At 34.6% G+C, this 19,271-nt stretch overlaps 7 protein-coding genes across 7 annotated transcripts; 3 read left to right on the forward strand and 4 right to left on the reverse strand.

Annotated features, from left to right (window-relative positions):
- Window positions 1-2,274: 2,274 nt before the first annotated feature.
- Window positions 2,275-4,657, reverse strand: LOC124443057 (actin-related protein 2-B). Its single transcript, XM_046993582.1, has 10 exons — window positions 4,523-4,657; window positions 4,345-4,455; window positions 4,086-4,244; window positions 3,915-3,971; window positions 3,767-3,839; window positions 3,524-3,660; window positions 3,358-3,443; window positions 3,229-3,292; window positions 2,886-3,164; window positions 2,275-2,820 (listed from the first exon to the last, which is right to left on the reverse strand). The coding sequence occupies exons 1-10, from the start codon at window positions 4,568-4,570 to the stop codon at window positions 2,653-2,655; spliced, it is 1,182 nt and encodes a 393-aa protein (XP_046849538.1). The 5' UTR covers window positions 4,571-4,657; the 3' UTR covers window positions 2,275-2,652.
- A 345-nt stretch (window positions 4,658-5,002) lies between these two features.
- Window positions 5,003-8,033, reverse strand: LOC124443051 (WD repeat-containing protein 20-like). Its single transcript, XM_046993576.1, has 4 exons — window positions 7,677-8,033; window positions 6,928-7,110; window positions 5,399-6,436; window positions 5,003-5,310 (listed from the first exon to the last, which is right to left on the reverse strand). Exons 1-4 carry the CDS (start codon window positions 7,923-7,925, stop codon window positions 5,287-5,289), a joined length of 1,494 nt encoding a protein of 497 aa, XP_046849532.1. The 5' UTR covers window positions 7,926-8,033; the 3' UTR covers window positions 5,003-5,286.
- A 390-nt stretch (window positions 8,034-8,423) lies between these two features.
- LOC124443047 (sec1 family domain-containing protein 1-like) lies at window positions 8,424-14,347 on the forward strand. Its single transcript, XM_046993569.1, is given in 27 exon segments — window positions 8,424-8,500; window positions 8,676-8,746; window positions 8,834-8,922; window positions 9,024-9,114; window positions 9,191-9,313; window positions 9,662-9,749; window positions 9,820-9,909; window positions 9,983-10,038; window positions 10,112-10,194; window positions 10,358-10,457; window positions 10,534-10,682; window positions 10,897-10,922; window positions 10,925-10,986; window positions 11,206-11,282; window positions 11,393-11,474; window positions 11,562-11,621; window positions 11,691-11,727; window positions 11,885-11,952; window positions 12,077-12,156; window positions 12,374-12,436; window positions 12,513-12,591; window positions 12,977-13,030; window positions 13,108-13,160; window positions 13,556-13,592; window positions 13,671-13,736; window positions 13,825-13,899; window positions 14,030-14,347. Coding segments are annotated over 27 exon segments (1,923 nt in total). The 5' UTR covers window positions 8,424-8,469; the 3' UTR covers window positions 14,063-14,347.
- Window positions 14,348-14,744: 397 nt separating this feature from the next.
- On the forward strand, window positions 14,745-15,698 carry LOC124443063. Its single transcript, XM_046993589.1, is given in 2 exon segments — window positions 14,745-14,986; window positions 14,989-15,698. Coding segments are annotated over 2 exon segments (780 nt in total). The 5' UTR covers window position 14,745; the 3' UTR covers window positions 15,528-15,698.
- On the reverse strand, window positions 15,683-16,591 carry LOC124443070 (cytochrome c oxidase assembly protein COX20, mitochondrial-like). Its single transcript, XM_046993597.1, has 4 exons — window positions 16,430-16,591; window positions 16,118-16,223; window positions 15,996-16,059; window positions 15,683-15,916 (listed from the first exon to the last, which is right to left on the reverse strand). The coding sequence occupies exons 1-4, from the start codon at window positions 16,445-16,447 to the stop codon at window positions 15,790-15,792; spliced, it is 315 nt and encodes a 104-aa protein (XP_046849553.1). The 5' UTR covers window positions 16,448-16,591; the 3' UTR covers window positions 15,683-15,789.
- Window positions 16,592-16,603: 12 nt separating this feature from the next.
- LOC124443059 (coiled-coil domain-containing protein 97-like) lies at window positions 16,604-18,452 on the forward strand. The gene is given in 3 exon segments (XM_046993584.1): window positions 16,604-17,065; window positions 17,068-17,370; window positions 17,502-18,452. Coding segments are annotated over 3 exon segments (978 nt in total). The 5' UTR covers window positions 16,604-16,701; the 3' UTR covers window positions 17,813-18,452.
- LOC124443067 (deubiquitinase DESI2-like) lies at window positions 17,863-19,245 on the reverse strand. The gene is made up of 6 exons (XM_046993592.1): window positions 18,957-19,245; window positions 18,815-18,887; window positions 18,644-18,740; window positions 18,475-18,582; window positions 18,376-18,409; window positions 17,863-18,185 (listed from the first exon to the last, which is right to left on the reverse strand). Exons 1-6 carry the CDS (start codon window positions 19,110-19,112, stop codon window positions 18,030-18,032), a joined length of 624 nt encoding a protein of 207 aa, XP_046849548.1. The 5' UTR covers window positions 19,113-19,245; the 3' UTR covers window positions 17,863-18,029.
- Between the last annotated feature and the right edge of the window lie 26 nt (window positions 19,246-19,271).

The raw sequence follows: 19,271 nt of genomic DNA on the forward strand, positions 1-19,271 counted from the left end.
TGCCAGACGCTGTCGGTGTTCTTTGCAATTTGGACTTTAGTTGTTTCACAAAAAAAGAGTAATTGAGCGGTTGTGAATAGTTTTCTTTCATGTATGCCAATGACTCGAAATGTTAATTTTAAATGGTTTCCGTCGAATTGGCAAAGTGATGGCTGTCAAGTAAATTTGGTCACGTCTTAAAACACGTTTTCATGCAATGGATAAATACTTGACCTTGTTGTGTAACGTTGTTATATTGCTATTATACTATTGCATAATTTGAGTGGCTTTAAACTAGACATCCTATGACAGATATTTTGATAATTTATTACGAATAACTTGACGTATGTGGCGATCTCTGTCTTTTATTAATCATTATTTAGGAATATTTCACCTAGATTTTACAGCTTTCAAAACACAGGCGTTTTTCTAAAAAATATATGTCCTCCCTTGAACATAAAAGACTGTAAGTTCACCTTGGTTTTGCTCTACGTAGATACGAAAGTAGCAGGTTAACAACTGTCTTCTCAATTACCATTTTATGTATGCTTGTCCAATCTCTCCTTGATGCAGCATTTATGTGTGTGACATACCTCTAAGATTCCGCTCTAAAATGTTTTTCAAACTTTACAAACTTTGGGATGCTGCTTTATCGAGAGAAAAATTGCTGCGGACGTACAATGCTCGAATGAGTTTTAGCATTTTTAATTAGAATGCGGTTAATGACGACTGCGAGTCTGCGATACATTTTTTGTGTATAATTCATTAGTTGCGTGAATCGAAACTAGTTGTCTTTGACAGCTAGTGTAGGAACTAGTTAAGTTGAAGACTTATTGATATCAGTCTAAAAAGTTTCTGTGACATGCTGGTCCACTACATTTGGGCGACATTACACTTGCTCTTTTATTTACAGCCTTGCTTGCACATTGTTGTAAAGCAACGTCTGAGTGAGTCAGATGAAGAATTAGTAAGGTTTCCTTGTTCTTGTAATTTAAATTAGTTTCGCTGGAATAATTTGGATCAAGTTCTTGACTGCAACTTCAGCATTCGTAACTTATTTTAGTGCTTTTTATCAATCTAATCCAATATGGTAGACTGACGTCTGACTGTCAGACAAAGTGAAGACATTACTGTCAATGTTATTCGCCACTTTATTTTATGCTGACAGAAATGAAAGGCGAGTCCGTCCCTCCACTTGACCAATGGCGATGATAATATTAACGACTGCTTTGGACATATATGGAAGAGAAAAAGTTTTGCTTTGATTCTCGTCGTCAATTACATGATCTTTCATTCCATCTTCACATTTTTTTAATAACTTGCGCACTCGTGTGTTACATAATTTGCATAAATTGCGCAATGAACATTTGAGTTGAACAATCTGCGATAATTTTTTCAAATGATTTTACTTGCCAGTTACAACTTCCCAGTGGGAAGAGACGATGAATGATAATTTGACTTGAAGTTTGTCTATATTTTGTCTGTATATTCTGTACATCTTTACAGAGCCGCTGTTACACAAGAAAAATATTTTTGCACTCTAATTTTGCAAGCGAACAGCTGACCATCAGGGAAAACAATTTCACCTAAACTTTCCATGTTTCCATTTTAGATTTCAAAGTTTCAAAATAAGTCGGATACTTTTTCATCAATGACAGCAAAGTGGGGGTGCGCAAAAAGAGCTCAAGACAAAAAGGAAACGTTTAAAGGATTAACTTGTCTCTTTCATCTCTACTTTGTATGAAGATATCATGATAATCTAACGGAGATGGCCAGAGGTGTTATCGTTGAGATTACTGATACGTAGTACGTTCTCTCGGTAGCCGGCAGCTATGTGTTTTCCTCGCACTGTCTCACACAACTTAATATGATTCTTGTAACGCCATGTAATGTGAGAAGGTGATTGCCGAAATCCTGACAAACCAATAAGCCACAGCCGAACGACAAGCCACAGAGAACGCATTGAATAGACAAGTAATTTTGTAATACTGTGAGTATGAGATTATGGGATATCACTGGAAGCTAAGTGCATTGAACTAAAGAAAATAATTGCTATCTGAAGAAAACAATTGAAGCCAAATCTTACATGAGACACGCGTGTCTGGGGTAAAATCACAACTTCAAAAAATTATTAGGGTTTTATATTACAGGTAGCGTTCCATGTATTTTAGTTCAACAAGTAAGTGCACATTGCATAGATGGATGTTTTGAGATTATGGGGATATGTAAGGATACGTTAGTACACAATGCCTACTATTGTATCCTGGACTACCTCAACTTGTTACACTACAAAACTCTTTTTGCAAATATATTTATAAATTTAAATTACACGTTACGCATCATAATCTTGTAAAGAGAACTACAAAACACTTGTGTCTTTACAATTGAGGATACAGCCAAAAATGAAACATAAATATATGCTCCACAAGTGGCAACTTCTACAGCTTTTACATTTGAAAAGCAGAATATTATCTTGTAGTTATGCCATATTATAGAAATTGTTAAAACATATGATTGATCTCACTTTTTTAGCAAAAGCAATCTTATGTAGTTTTTTTGTATCTGAGTGTAGCAATGCAATGGCTGCATTAAAAAAAGTACTTAAATCACGAGATTAGAAAATAACTGGGTTGGTTTGTAACATAATTGAATTGATTAGGCCCTCAAAGAGTTCTAAACACTAACTCCAAGTTTTTCCAAACACTTTGTGCCTTTTTCTTCGTATTCTTGTTTGGTTATCCAAAAATTATCTTTATCTTTCATGATTTCTGCCAGAACAGCTCCACCCAGAAACACCATGTGCTTACGACGTGGCGGATCCTCAATTCGAATCTTGAATTTCTATAAACGATGTATTAGGCTCATCAGTGACCTTTCTCTTCAACTTATGCTATTGAGAAACTTACAGCAAGATTTTTTCCATCTCCTTTCAGCACTCGCTCAAGGTACAGTTGCTTTATTTCCCGTTCTAAGCGACTTGGCAATCCAGGGTACATTGTGGACCCTCCTGACAACACAATGTGCTTATAGAACTCCATTCTTGTATCAATGTCTGCAGCTTGAATGGTGTTGAACAACAACTCAGCCATCCCAACACCCTCCACATTGATAAGATGAGGTTGGAAGAGAGCCTCTGGTGCTTCAAATCTTTCACCACTAACTTTCACAATGCGACCATCAGGCAGCTAAAAATTGATGACTGCACTTTGGAACTATGGACTTTAGATGATATCATCATGATTAACTTACTGTATACTGTTCCACAAGCACAGTGGTTTCATTAGCTAACTTTTGTTCTTGCTCTATGTTATATCTGAGAAAGATTAAAGCTGATAAGTTGGATATAAAAATGAGACAAAAACCAAAAAGGCAACATACCCAACATAACATAACTTTTCCTTCATCATGCGAACAGTTTCAAAGTCTGCAGTGTGGTTAAATGCATAGCCTCGTAGTAGTAGCAACTTATTATCACAAAAAATATGGTTACATACATGGACATTAAAATCTAATTATACAATTAACAGAGCTTTTGAAATCTTACTTTAATTAGATATTTTGTGATGTCACGACCAGCAATGTCCAATCTTCTAGTTAAATGTGGTAAAGCAAAACCCTCATACACAGGACAAATATGAGTCACTCCATCACCTGAGTCGATTACAACTCCAGTTAATAAACCTACATCAAAAGCATCCAAATTCATTATTTTCTGTTCTTGTATTTATAAAGTCATTAAAATTTCTTTACATTCCAGTTTACAAGGTACATTCATTGTCCACATTACCTTGTGCATACAATGTCAAAACAGCTTGAATGGCTATGTAGACACCTGCCATTTGATAATTCTCAAACATCACCTGATTGTAAGAAGAAACCAATTAGACTTGCTTACATTTACAAATAATATACAAGTATGTTTGATTTGATCCAACCTCTATCATTTTTTCACGATTTTTCATTGGATTCATTGGTGGCTCCGTAAGTAAGACCTATAAATTGAATCTTGGCACTTATTTATACAAGTTTTAATTAATCAGAAAAACTAATCTAATCTGAAAAACTAATCTAATCTAAAAAACTAATCTGGTATAGCAGACATATACCTTGCAGTTTTTAGTGTCAAGATTTAGTTTTGATGGACCAAACGTATAATCCCACACATGCTTCATGTCATCCCAACTTCTTACAATTCCATTATCCATTGGATAGTTACATTCTAACATGTGCCTCAGTTGACTAGCTTCGTCTCCAACCATTAAATCCTGTAACAGGAAGTGATGTTTACATCAGTTAGGCTTTAGGAGGCAATTCCATACTTGAACACATCGTAATAACCCAACTACATACACACAACATGCGTACCTTAATTTCTATATCGCCAACTTTTGCCGTCGAGCGAATAATTGGCCGTCCAACCATTGACGGAAAAATATGCTCGGGAAAGTTTGATCCAGCGAATCCACACTTGACAAACTGAAATGTACATTGAAACATTATGCCATACAGCGACCAGATCTCGGATGAATTTCATTTTACGTACCCCGGTCCCATTATCACATACAACAACCCTGTGCCCTTTTGAATCCATAATTGAACGAAAATTTTATACTATTTTCTTGTTTTCTTGTCTTATCTTTCTGTTATGCCTAGCTTCCGCTTTATACCGCCCAGTTATCTAGTGCTCGCACCTGAACTCAAACTAAGACTGGACCCTAAGAACACGCGTGTTATACGGGTGGATTGTCACGAAATGACGAAAGCATAATCGCACATGGAGAAAGTTATATCTCATCAAATATAATGAATATAATTGGTAAAAAATGATCACGTGTATCGCCACTGGTGATGCAGGATATGCAAATCAGGCTAAGTGCGCTTACAAGAAAAATGTGTGATTTTGATAAGTCCGGGATGCAGACGTATTCAACCAGATGTGGCAATGATTTAGTCAATTACAAATTTAGATAACAATATGCACCAGAAATGATCCCAAAAATATAGGTGAAATTGCTTCAGTGAATAAAAGGTGGGAATAGCGGAAATGTTGTTTAAATGAACCAATTTACAGAAAATCTTTACTATTATATATAAATAAGTACATTCTCTTTGTTCACGTTTTTTCTTGAACTCTTAACTTTTGCTCTCACACTCAATCTTGCTCTCTTGTTTGGGAGCTCAGATGCAACACAAAATGTGACATACTTCGAGCAAAATGAAAATTTACTAAATTCATATATTCTTGTTCCACAATTACATGTATGAAATGGATATTTTCCAAACAACTATAAAAGTTTTGCTCTTATATCACACCACTGTCCCGGGAGGTACCTGAAATGAAACAAATTAAGATCTTTATCTTCAAACCAAAGCTCAATCATAGGCAGACGTAAAGTCATTGATGAAGGTCAGCTCTTACTGATTTTCCAGGTCTTGCCCATGTACTAATGTAGCCTTCTTGGCAAGCAATAATCAAACAGTCTTCACGAAACTCTAAGCCACAAAGTCTTTCCATTGAAATTTTCTTAGCAACAAGTGGCTCCAATTGTGGAACATCATCAAACACTGGACATATTACAGAACCAAATGACTTATCATCCAAATTCAGTAACTCCTCCACAGAAGAACTCAAATTATGAGTTGTGATATAGCTCTGTATGTGGTTAGCTTCTTTAGAAGGTCCATTTGAGATATTGTTGCCTGTTAAAGAGGCTTGTGCTCGTAAACTACGAGCCCTTGGTTTGATTGGCCTGAGGACATCTTCAGTTATGTCCCATAATAGAAGCATTGTATCTTGGCCTACTGACCCAAGTCGATATGATGCATTTGGTCGATCAATGTCTATTGCACTATGTCTCTCACTGCAGGTTGACTTTCTGATATCCCCCTCTGTCCCTTTACCCTTATTGCTGTCTAACCTACCCCCACCACTGATGCTTGTGAGGTATGGGTCAAACCTGACCATACCAACCCAAGACTGATGTCCAATGCCTCTTGCTATAACACGATTTTCATAAAATGAGAATACTGTTATGAGATCATCTTCTCCACCAGTGACAATGTACTTGCCATCAGGACTCCAACATATGCACAACAAACCACCAAAATAGCTCCTCATGATCCCATTTAATGACTGACCATCAAAGTCAAAGATTCTTAAATAGCCATCTTGGCTGACTATTGCTAAATGCTTACAGTCTGGTGAGAAAGCAAATTCGTTAATACTTCCTTTGCCAATTGACCACTTGCACACTGGATTTCCCTGTGTCTTTGTTTTATTACCAAAAATCTGAAATCCAGGTCCTTGCTTCAGTAATGTAAATGTAGGTGAATCAAGACATGGAGGATTTTCTTTGTTGTAAACATACATATTACCACTGTCATATGCAGCCAAAAACAAGTTTTCTGATCCAGGGATCCACTTAATACATTTGACTGAAGATTTGTCAACTTGTCTCTGAAACAGTTAATGTTTGTTATTGGAGAAAATGTACCTGAATTAATATTCAGCTTTTATTAACCAAACACAAGGCTTTCACTGAAAAATATTGGACTAAGAAGTATTTGTACAGACTAATAAGTCCATTGCAAGGTTTGCACAACTACTTTTGGCTTTTCACAAAACTTCTGTTTGCTTTATCACATTTGTTTATTGGTCCATTACAAGAAAGAAATGGACCATCAACAATGTTTCTAAACCAATCAAAGTGCAATTTTTCACTAAACATGTCTTCTGCAATGCAATATAGATTGCATAAAGTACAAACCTACCTCTTTATTATAGCGAAGTAAGTAGTTTACACTTGCACTTAGCTGATTTAAAGACATTTTCTATCTTGAATGACAACTAAGCTAGGGAGTTCTGAAAAGAACTGTTATGTACAACTCAAGCTTTGCAGATGCAATAATACTTTTATATACATCTCCAAAAAGAGAAAAGTGGCTCACCTCTTCATTGTAAAGCTTGTTTAGTTCATGACCAATTGGATCAATAAGTTGAATCTGTCCAGCAGAAAAGCCAATTATTAGCTCAAGAAAATCTACACTTCTTGTTGGTAAATTGAAGTCATGACAAGTTGGAAATGTCCCCTTGTATCCACGCTTATCAAGTGGTTTGTTCAAATCTGCAGCCTTCAAAGAAAGAAAAACTTTAATTAAGGATTACATCAATTGTTGGTATTAATACAATTTAAGACAATTTTCGATAATGTTGAGCATAAGCATTAAACTCACACACACAAAATGATTGATACAGTTTTTCTGGGTGCTCATTGAAAGAATCCCAATGCTAGTCAATTGTTTTTAAAAGTTCTAACATAGAACATGTTTCATAGAACATGTTACATTGTGGATCCTATTTTTCTGCATTATACCATATTTGTCTCATAAGTCTCCCATCATTTTATAATAACTACTAATACGTATGCTCACTAAATGTCATTGTCATATTGGCTTTCACGATATACTCAATTGACACTTCAACTGCTTTTTCCCCGCAGTGATGGAAATCTGTATGCATTATGAAGGTCTATCTTATTAAGCAGACAATGAAAGTAAACACAAAACATAAAATTTACACCAATCAAAACAAAACTGACTTTAGCAAACACACATTCAAAAGTTTAAATACGTCAAGCGCATCACAAGACTACAGTCAAGCTAAAAAACCAACAGGGCTTTTCACATATCAACAATACCTTTTTGACGCCCTTGTACACATAAACATATAATTCTTTTCCGACATTGAAAGCAATTCTTTCTGTAGTACAATCTTTTTCTTTCAAAGTCACAAACGACATGCGAACTGGAAAAGGATGTTGAACAGTATAAGGCAACCTATTTGGTCTACAATATTCCGACAGGTTCATCAAGGTATAGACCCCTTCCTTTGTCGCAAATCTATTTTTGACATCACTGGATGCGTTTTGTTTTACAGACGACGCCATTAAACTTGTTGTGATGTTAGAAAATTCTCCATTTTGGGAAGTTTGTTAGCAAGGCGCCCACCCGTCCGAAAGAAATGTGTGACATCAACAACATCACGATGATGAGCCGATTGACTAATCGTGGTTACTCGTCACTCTCCATTCTCCCGTGATTTTTTTGGATTTTCTCAATATGTCTATCAATAATCAAGCATCAATGAATTATTGATTTTCGAGTGTTCGATCGAGGTTGAAAGTATCGTTTACAATTTATGATTCTCTTTGTGGACGAATATTTATCATAAAAGATCAAGGAATTTCCTAACAATAACAATCTATGGGTGCATTCTTGATTTAAGGCTCAAACTATATAGACAGGTTGCTAAAAAGGATTGCACAATCCATTGCGCTTCAACTCGAAACTTCAACTGTATATCATGAGTAACATTGCACTTATTTGTTTTGTTTTATTTTCATGAATGTCTGAAAAAGTTCAACGTGGCGCAAAGGATACATACAAACCTGTACAAACTGCGCGTGCGCAATACAAGATAAAATTTCAATCATGGCTGCCAGTATTCGTAGCAAACAGATTGGTAGGTTTAACTTAACTTATTTGTTATTGTATGTAGTTTCCATTGAAAGAATGATATGCCTATCTTTCTATAATGAGAATACACGGTTTTATGTCCAGTTGCTTTATTTTATTTAAAAAAGTAAATTTATGACCGGCAATAATTTTAGTGTGTAAATGTTTTATGTATTATATAGAGTGTTTGAAAAGAATGATAAGTCTAAATGATAACACAAAGAAGACTGCGTCCAGTGAGCCAGTGTGGAAGGTAATAAAAAAATTTACTTTACTATTTATCCGAAGAAAGGTTGTCTTTCAAGTTTTTCTCAATATATGCTAATTAATTCATTTTCAGATTCTAGTTTATGATCGATACGGGCAGGACATTATATCCCCACTTTTAACTGTTACTGAACTACGCGAACTTGGAGTAACTTTGCATTTGTGAGTGTACATGTAACGATAACTAAGGATGTGGAAAAAATTTTGAATAGAATTGTTTAAAGTACTAGGAATATAGATTGTAAGTTGTTTTTCATCATCAGATTGCTACATTCTAATCGAGATTCCATCCCCGACGTTCCGGCTGTGTATTTCGTTCTTCCTACAGAGGAAAATATTAAAAGAATTTGTCAGGTACAATGCCTTTTCAATTTATTAGCACATGCAATTTTGCATACTTTGATCTTATCTGTGTTTTCATGTTTTTTAGGATTGCAAAAATCAATGTTATGAATCATACTACTTGAATTTCATCTCTGCTATCATGAGACGTCAGCTGGAAGATTTGGCAACAGCTGTCCTCCAAGGAGATTGTGTCAATCAGATTTCAAAGGTGTTTATTTTTGATATCAATACAAATTTGTAATATGTACAACTTATGTATGGTTTGGGATATTTTGTATGGTAATAGTGGATGCCATAAATGATGTATTGATGTTTATGTATTGACAGGGATACACAGACATGACTAGAATGTTTATTGCAAAATTACTTTCAAAAGAAAACAGTCGGGCACAACTAAATTTACAAATAAACACCCATCAATTATTGTACTAGCTATGGCCCTTGGGATACAATAGTCACATATAAGGCACTCGTAGCATGTACTTAGACTTGTGTTTTTACCATATTTATTGATATAAAACTGGAGCAAAGATGCATAAAGATTTGCCTTTTTTAGATATTTGATCAATATCTGAATTTCATATCTTTGGAGGAAAATATGTTTACAACGCGATATCAAGAACGAGACTCTATATCATATTATGGTAATGTTTCAAAGATGGCATTAAACTTTCATAATTGTCTGAGTAAGACTAAACAAGACTTCATTCTTAGCTTTAAACAGACCTGATGCCAAAGATACAGATATTGAGAACATACAAGATACGCTAGTTGACAGTCTATTTTCATTTCTTGTGACATTAGGTATGGAAAATATTTCTGACACTCTTTGCCTTAAAAATCATGCAAATTTTCATGTTTTGGTTATTAATGTCAGGAACTGTTCCTGTGATCCGATGTCCACGTGGAAATGCGGCAGAAATTGTTGCGGAAGTATGTTTACAAATTTTGAGAAAATTGCTTAAATTGAAAGTTTATTGACAAGCACCTTTGTGTCTATGCTAAGGCTTTAGACAAGAAGCTTCGCGAGAATCTTCGAGATGCCAGAAACAGTTTATTTACTGGAGACATGAGCATGGGACAATTTAGGTAAACATGGGACAATTTAGGTAGACATTGGACTTTTTAGGTAAGTATGGGATAATTTAGGTAAACATTGGATTTTTTAGGTAAACATGGGACAATTTAGGTAAACATTGGATAAATTGTGTTTGTTTAAGATGTGATTGGTGAACCCAACTTTTGTCTTTAGTTTTCAAAGACCTGTGTTGATAATATTGGATAGAAATATTGATCTATGTACACCATTGCATCATACATGGACATATCAGGCGTTGTGTCACGATATTTTGGTAACATACCTTAGCAGTTATTTCGATCGTTTCTTTTGTGATGTAATGACGTCTTATTGCACAATCATCTATCTAGAATCTGCATCTCAATCGTATCGTTATCAAAGAAAGTACTGGGGCTGAGAATGGAGAATCAGAACACGTTCATTCAAGACCAAAACTTGTTAAGACTAAGATTTATGACATTAGTGCAACCGATAGTTTCTGGAATAATCACAGAGGAAGGTAGATTGTTTAATGCCAAATGAAGAAGAGGTTTTTCCCTGCATTTTTGTCATGATAGTTTTGCCTACAAATGTAAAATGTTTCGCTCTATTCACCTGGGAATGATTAAATTCACAAAGATAAAACAATCCCGATTAATACATTGCAAAAATCTGTTATGATTCCGTCCATTATATCGTCCATTTTAGTTCATTTACAAGTTTCTGCTTTTCAGTCCATTTCCGAACGTTGCTGAGTCAATCCAAAAGAATTGGATGAGTACAAGGCATCAGAGGGGGAAGTTAAAAGATTAAAGAGTGTCATGGTTTGTTTTTATTTGAGTCTTTTTTACTCGATATATTTGCAGTCTTACTTTTGTCAGAAAGTAAGAAATAGAAGCTGTTTTTCTTGAAGTATTTAGTGTTTTTTAACTGACGGAAGATAAAATAGGTGTGTGTGTGGGGGTAACCGTAGATGCAATGGGGAGAGATCATATGGATGCGTAAGATTGTGAAAGGACTATTGTAAGTGTTGTGTCTTGTAGGGATTGGATGACAGTGACGAAAGTGCTATCTCTGATTTAATGAGTGATCACACGTCAAAATTGACATCAGCAGTCAGGTATGTGCAGTTGAACAATAAATGGAGGATTTGATGTATATTTTGGACCTATTTGTCCAGCAATTGTTCGGAAATTTAGTTTAAAGATTGTTTTGATATGTTAATGTTAGCTCTTTGCCGGAGTTATTGGAGAAAAAGAAAATTATAGATCAACACACGAATATTGCGACAGCTTTACTGGAACAGATCAAGGTTTGAGACGATATTTCTTTTGAAACTTTCAAATGAATGAATTATGGATTACTGTGGTGCTTAAACATGGTTTCATTGCTGTTTTAGCAAAGACATCTTGACACGTATTTTGAATGTGAGGAACGAATCTTGAGCAGTCAAAGACTTGTAAGACTATTTAATTTTTACACTAACAATTTCGAACTATCGCTGTTCTTACATCCTTTTGTTCCTCAGGATAAATCTGTGCTGGAGTTTATACAGGATCCTGAGGGTATTCACTTGTATTTCACTACTATTTATTTATATATAAAACACAAAATTATTTGTAGCAGTCTTGTTGACTCAAAAGTAATTCTCAATACATTAAAATAGCAATCAATGTAACTATTTAATATTATTTATCTTCATTTTATTTTTCTCTTTTTCAGCCGGTACTCCCGAAGATAAACTAAGATTGTTTATGATATTCTATATTTCTGGACCAACAATGTCTACTGTAAGTAAAACTATTGAAAACTTTCTGCTGGGAATGGAAATCACTGATGTTATCTTTATATGCACCTGCTTGTGGCAATGATCAGTCAAATCAAAGTTAGTAAAATTTCCACCACTCGTTGCAGGCTGAATTTGATCAATACGCGGCCGCTCTTCAAAATGCAGGTGCTGAACTGAGTGCGTTAAACTACATCAAAAAATGGAAGTAAGTTTTTTCGTTAGTATTTATAATTTAGGTCAGATTTGAAGACATCGCCTTCAGCCAGCGTTTCGATATGTTTCGAAAAAAAAGCAACTTAAACTAATGATAGACAGTACTCCGGGAAATAATACGATCCACAAATGCCATCCTTGTAAACCGGATGGTTAAGTTCTGTTTTGTAAATTTAAGTAATGTTTACCTTTTTTTTTTATGTATTTAGAGCATTCACCAAAATGACGACAGGCCCAGTTCAATCTGGTGGTGGTGGACAAAATACATACGGGTATTGGGAATGATCTAAAATAAACAGCAGTTGTCTTTGAATAGTATATCATTAAGTATTAATCTTTTTTCTCCAGCGCAATGTTCTCTAAAATATTGGGTACAAGTTCTCAATTTGTCATGGAAGGAGTAAAAAACTTAGTTGTTGGAAATAAGGTATATGTGGAGACGAAATACTATTTGGATATAAGGTATGTCTGAGGACAAATAGGTACTGCGAAGAAAGGTATATGTGGGGACTAGAGATGGTAATTGGATATAAGGTATGTTTGAGGACAAATAGGTAGAAGAAAGGTATATTAGAGATGGTAATGGATATATGGAGGACAAATATGGTTGTTTAGTAAGAAAGTATATGTGGAGGACAAATTGGTAGCAAGATGGTTGTTTGTAAAGTATGTGGGGGGACAAATTGGTAGCTGGAAATAAAGTGTATGTAGGGACAAGAGATGATTGTTTGATGTAAGGCATATGTTGGGTCAGTTGAAGTTTTGAAAGTTAGGTTTATTCACAGTTTCAATGGCTTAAATTATTCCTTAAGAACTTGCCTGTGACAAGAATTGTCGATGCTCTCATGGAAATGAAGTCGACAGCCGTAAGTTTTTAGTGAATGTGACACAAAATATTTCAATGTTTTTCCATCGTCAACTGTCATTATCCATTGGTTTCTAGGATGTTGAGGAATACAGATACTTTGATCCTAAAATGCTGAGAGCTGCTGACAGGTTCGTTTTTTTTTTCTTGAACGTGGATAGATTTATAAGTCATTATTTGCATTGCCTTTCTCGTTTATGACTTATTGATAAACTGGTTATTGTGTTTTTCAATATCGTCTGAAACATCTGAGTACAGCTATTCCGGACCTTAGGAATTACTAAAAATCTTCAACGATGTTCGTCAACTACTCGACTAAAGCATGAACCATTTCTGCGCTTCGGCGAGCTTCTGACGAGTTAACGCCTTTTGTTAGTGTGCCAGTGTCAGTGGAAATTTTTTAAACAATCGTCGTAATAGTTATTAAGTGAATAAAATATCCATTCTTATATGTTAGCAAGTATTTCTCTATGTACGCCACTCTTGTTTTGTGTTATCTAAAATCTTTAATAACTTTGTCGTCTAGCTCTTCAGTCCCTCGTAACAAGACTCCTTATCACGAGGTATTAAACTATACAAGAGCAGATACCTATATGGTTTATGTTTCTGTCGAAAATCTTTATTAATTATTTTAATCATAGGCTATCGTTTTTATTGTCGGTGGAGGAAATTATATCGAGTATCAGAACTTATCTGACTATGCTGTGGTTAGATTTGAGATATTTTGTTCTTGTTCAGTATCCACCTCATTTTGAAAGAAGAAATTCGTAGTTTTTTTTTGTTCTTGTTCTACAGCGTAGTCCATCGAATCCTAAAACCATTGTTTATGGTGCTAGCGAAATATTCAATGCAGCGCAATTTGTTAAACAGGTTCGTAAACGAGTTTTGAACAAGTTTAGATATGTTTATAAACGGGTTTTAGAAGTTTGTAATGGTTTGTAAACAGGTTGTACTACACTTTAGTTTCTAGTTTTCTATTATTTTATTATTTGATTTTCAGCTGGAAGCGCTTGGAAGAGATTCACAATCATAATTGTACTTATGTTATGGTGCTCAGTAGTATTTCTCTAGAAAAACGTAATTTATAAAACATACGAGTGTCATGTGTTGGGATTTTTCCCCAGACGTGCTGGTTGGTCATGATGTTTCGAAATTGTAAATGGTAAATCCTCTGGCTAATTTAATTAAGATTATTACATTGTAAATAGGCTATTATCACGATGTACTATGAACACAAAAATCATTTACCAAGAAATAGAGAATTTGAGATTGAACGTGTAGCTTTGCACGCACAAATACAAACATGCAAACCTGTTAATACAAGCTTTACGTCATTGAAGTCATACGCATGCGTGGTATGATAATTGCTGGGTGCTATATAAACGAAAGCGTAAACAAAAACAATCAAAGAACTTCGATTAACTGCAGCTCTCCAGTTTGGCGTTGTTGAAGGGTATTTTCCCGACGATTGCTTCATGGCGTTTTTCAACATACCTTTGCAAAATCCTATCGGTAAGTGATTTTAATCCGTAATTTTTGCAATTTCTTTTACAGGTTTTGCGTTTTAATACGAAATTGAATATAAAGCAAAAGAACTCACGTTACTGAACGTGTCTAGTCAGCATTTAATGTATCACATTCGTTATCAACGTGTCTTATCAGCTTTTAATGATAAGTTCAAGCAAGTTGATCATCAATTTTTTGTATTTCTAAAGCATGTATGACGAATCACAGTCTTTGGCCGAAGCATTAGAAGAGCTCCTGGATCCAACTTTTCCTCCTATTCGCTACCAAATTACTCCTTATGGTGCGCGTTATATCAGTGATCAGTCCAATCCCCCGCAGCGTCGCTTGAATAGAGCAAAATCTCAAGATGGCGGCAAATTTCTATTGGCTCAATTAGATGTCAGCCATTATAAACCAGAGGAAGTGAGCTGCAAGGTTGAAGATGGAAAGTGTTTGTGAATGGCAAACATTATAGTGAAAATCAGTATGGTTATGAAGCATCTGAGTTTCATCGTTGCTACAGTCTTCCCGAAGGAACTGATCCCACCTCGTTGAAGTCAAGAATCTCTCCAGATGGGATTTTACAACTTGAGGCTGCAAAATTGCAACCTAAAAATCTTGTGCTGGATCCACTTGTGGGTTATGATGAAACAGATGATTCAAAAGTGTTCATGAAATTCAATTTAGGTGGTTACATACCACAAGAAATTAATGTCAGTGTTAAAGGTAATGAACTTACCGTCAGTGCAGAACACAAGATGGAAGAGGAAGGTCATTTCACACACAAACAGTTCAAGAGGCGAATTGCTCTACCTGATGAAGTTGATGTGGATTCATTGAGTTCAAAGTTTAGTAAGGATGGCGTATTGAGTATTCAAGCTTGTAAGAAATCACAACCATTTCTTGAAGAAAAGAAAATTGAAGTGCAAGAAGAGAAAGAAGAGCCTGAAGGAGGCAGTAAAGAGGACCTTAAAGAAGACAGTAAAGAATGAAATGAATGACTGCTTTGTGATTTAGTCTTAACAGCTTTGTTATTTTAGTTGTTATGAATTCATTTAATAGTAAACTGCTTTGCCGTTTAGTCAACTTGGATGTATTGCTTATGAACTTTGATTGCTTTGCAAATTAGATTAAAGAGCTCTGTCAATAAAATGTGGAAAATATTCTCTTGTTAATGATTATTGAGTTATATTCATTTCAATTCCCATGATTTATCTTTGTATAACTATATACACGAAAAAGTGTCTGTCCTTTTCAAGTCTTTGTTAATTCAGAATCATCAAATGAAACTTGGGCCCGCTTTTTTTCATATTCATTTAACTGAGCCAGTGCTTCCTTAATTTTTTGTTGATTCCTGTATCGTTGATAAGAACACAATTCCCTTCGAGAGAAAAGGTAGAGTTGTTGTAAATTTCAAGTACTCTTTAGCTAAATGATTTTTAGAGATAAAATCTACTTACCACGAAGCAAGTGACAGAACAGCAAAGGAACCGACTGCATAATCACAAGATTTCCGAATTATTCCTGCCAATTATCAATACTTTAATAACCAAACTAAAGAAACATACGCTCAAGAACCTACTTGTCTTAACAAACACAGCACTTCCAATAAATAGGCCAGTAGAGATCCCAAATATTAATGATTCTCTAGCACAAGGAATTTTTTGAATGTCCCAACTCCACGTTGACTGTGAATGAAAGAAATGACAACAACATTGTCAACTATTGTTAAACTTTCCATTAAACCTCAGGTACTAATGGAAAAAAACAGGCTCCACAAAAATGGACAGTATTCTCGCTGTTAGTGGTGTGAAAATCATTTCATTGAAATCTTGATTTTATTGAAATAACTCTGATTTCCTAAAATGCAATTGCTAAATTTTGATATTCTTACCGCATTATTGTCGTCCATGTTTTGTACACGGCGGCAATACTTTATGTAAGCGTACTCGGGTAATGATCACAAATACAACCAAATTATCAAAAGTCAAATGACATGGATCGAGAAGTTGTGAAACTCTCCTTTTTAAAATTTATTCGTGTAATTTGGTTTAGATGCAAGCATATTATTAATTAAGATATATATTTCTCTTCTTTATTAAAGTATACAATGTTTCAAATTTTTTACATGAAGTAGACTCGTAAGAAATGATGGCGGAGTAAAAAATGGCAAAAAGTGTGAATGCTAACGAGTTTTTTCAAACTCGTAGTCCTGATAAAACTGAAAGAATTAAAAAAATGTTTGAAAAATTAATTAAGATAAATGAAGTGAATATCAAAAGCCAGCAACGAGCAGAGGCAGATCTTACAGATGCTGAAAAGTTGAAAATACTTCAAGATATTTTTGAGGAGAACCCACGCTTATTTTTTATCCGTTTTGGTAAATGGGTGTCATTTGAGGATCTTACTTGCTTTGATCCAATGGTAGGAAGTGAGATGGAATATGCCATTACCACATTGAGGAAGAGATTTCATGCTACATCCAGTGATGTCTGTGTAAAAAATAGACGCTTTGAAGCATTAAAAAGATTAGAAAAAAGTCGAATTATTTTAGCGAGGAGGAAATGCAACAAAGATGCCCACTCTTGTACAAACAGTATGTTGGTCAATATATGACAGAAGAGGAACAATTGAAACAAGATGATATCAGAATGAAAGATGAAGTTAGAATGTCATCCTTCATATTTCAACAGATTGACCGTGATTGGTTGAAAAGTAAAGAAGAAGAAGAACAAGAGATGGAGGATTGTGTTGAAGAAGAAGAAGAAGATGAAAGTGATGATGGTATTGAATATGAAGGAAGACTTGGAAATAAAGTTGACACTACAGAACATGGTAAAGTACTAAAAATTAAGTTGATTTAGTGAAGCAATCATTAAAATAACCCTTAACTTTTTAATGAAACTGTAACTGTTTATGTTTTTTTTATCTTTGGATGTCATGCCTGAGTTACTTTAAATTTACAGGATTACCACAGTCAGTAAGTGAAAGGGATAAACTAAAACTACGAGAGGAATTCCTAGAAATTATGAAACAAAGATTTCTAGAAGGCCTGGATGAAGACTTTGATTACTCAAAGGTTGATGCCAATGAGGAATATGATAATCTAATAATACTTGGTCAAGATGAAGAGGAAAAATATTTTGATGATGAAGAACCTGTGACAGTCATTACAGATGTCACTATCAAGGATGGAATAAAGGAAAGCTGGTCAGCAGACAGTGATGATGATTACTTAAGTGACAAGATTTTGGAAAAATGTTGCACAGCACGATGAAATACTTACATAACTGCAATCTTTGGCAGTCAATATTAAAGCCAGGTAAATAAGAAACTTATTGATAAATTTGTTTTCCAAACAGCAATTACTTCTTAAAGGATATACTACAAATATATTTTAAATGTCTTTCATGTCATGTTATGACCCCCACTTTATTGTTCACTGTGCAGATTTAATAGAAATATAAAATATATTTGACAGGATAGACCTAAACTTAATTTGATGCAGGCGGTAATTGAACTAGCATGTTTGGATCTTCTGGTTCAGGTGTCAACCACTCTTTTGGAAGACAGTTGTAGATCCAAGGTAAACGAGAGCCAAGATTTGCTATTCTGTTTATCCATGCTGGTATATCTTTTCCACATAGTAACTGTAAAAAATATAATCATTGATTACTTCAAAAAATCAATATACATTACTTTTTAAGTTACATACTTGGCAATTGATTTTTTGAAAAATAAACTTCACAGTAACATATAAAATGCAACATTGTGGGGGAAACTGGAAAAGTCATGTGAAATCAACTGTAAAACACTTCTATGTATGATAGACCAGCGTACCTTGGCAAACTCAGATGAAAAATGATTACAGTTTCTTAAAAGAAAGAAGTTTATTAAGTAACTGTTGAATTTGTTTATGTAATCTTATAATATATTAACCTGGTCACAAGGTGATATGATAATCCTGTAAAATCAACTCCCATGTCTTGAATGATGGCTCTTATATCATCTTTATTGAGATCTGTTTCACCCAGGTAAATTGATTCCCTAAAAATACTTTATTATAATGAAATATATTTGATGCTTCATCTTCTGATGAATCTTATACCTAAATTTAAATGACTCCATTCCAAGCGATGTAATAGATTTTGGCTCCAAATCAACCAGGCCAGTTGATGCAAACTCATGACCAACAAAAGCAAACTCTTAAGCAAAACAAAGGAGGCCAGGTTAGGACATTCCAAGACACTGTAAAAAGAATTTTTCGTGGATCACTCACCTCTGCCATGGACCTCCACAGCAGAATGATAAATACCCATACCAATTTTTGAAGTGTACTCGTTTGTCCAGTGCTAAATGAGCACAAGTACGACATCGTGAAGTTTTGCTAAACAAATACTTCAAAAATTATATAGACCTACCATGTCATAGACATTAAGAAATACAGGAAATATTGGCATTACGACTGACGTTTGCCAAGATATCATAAAATTGACTGTCTTGTGTTGGAAAACCGTTCGCCAGAATTGATGAAAATTAAAGTTTTGAGGTAATATGAGGAAGTTTGCTTCCATCATTCAGTGCTACATATGTATCTATCAAAAAATATTAACAACATTGAAACGTAATCTCATATATTTTTTCTTGTTATTTTCGTAAGATTTTCAAAAACAGAAATATCACAATAACAATACATATTATAAATTATATATGTATGTAACAGAACAAAAAAACAA

This window comes from Xenia sp. Carnegie-2017, unplaced genomic scaffold (genome assembly GCF_021976095.1).
Source record: "Xenia sp. Carnegie-2017 unplaced genomic scaffold, XeniaSp_v1 HiC_scaffold_20, whole genome shotgun sequence".
In the NCBI taxonomy this organism is placed as follows: Eukaryota; Metazoa; Cnidaria; class Anthozoa; order Malacalcyonacea; family Xeniidae; genus Xenia; species Xenia sp. Carnegie-2017.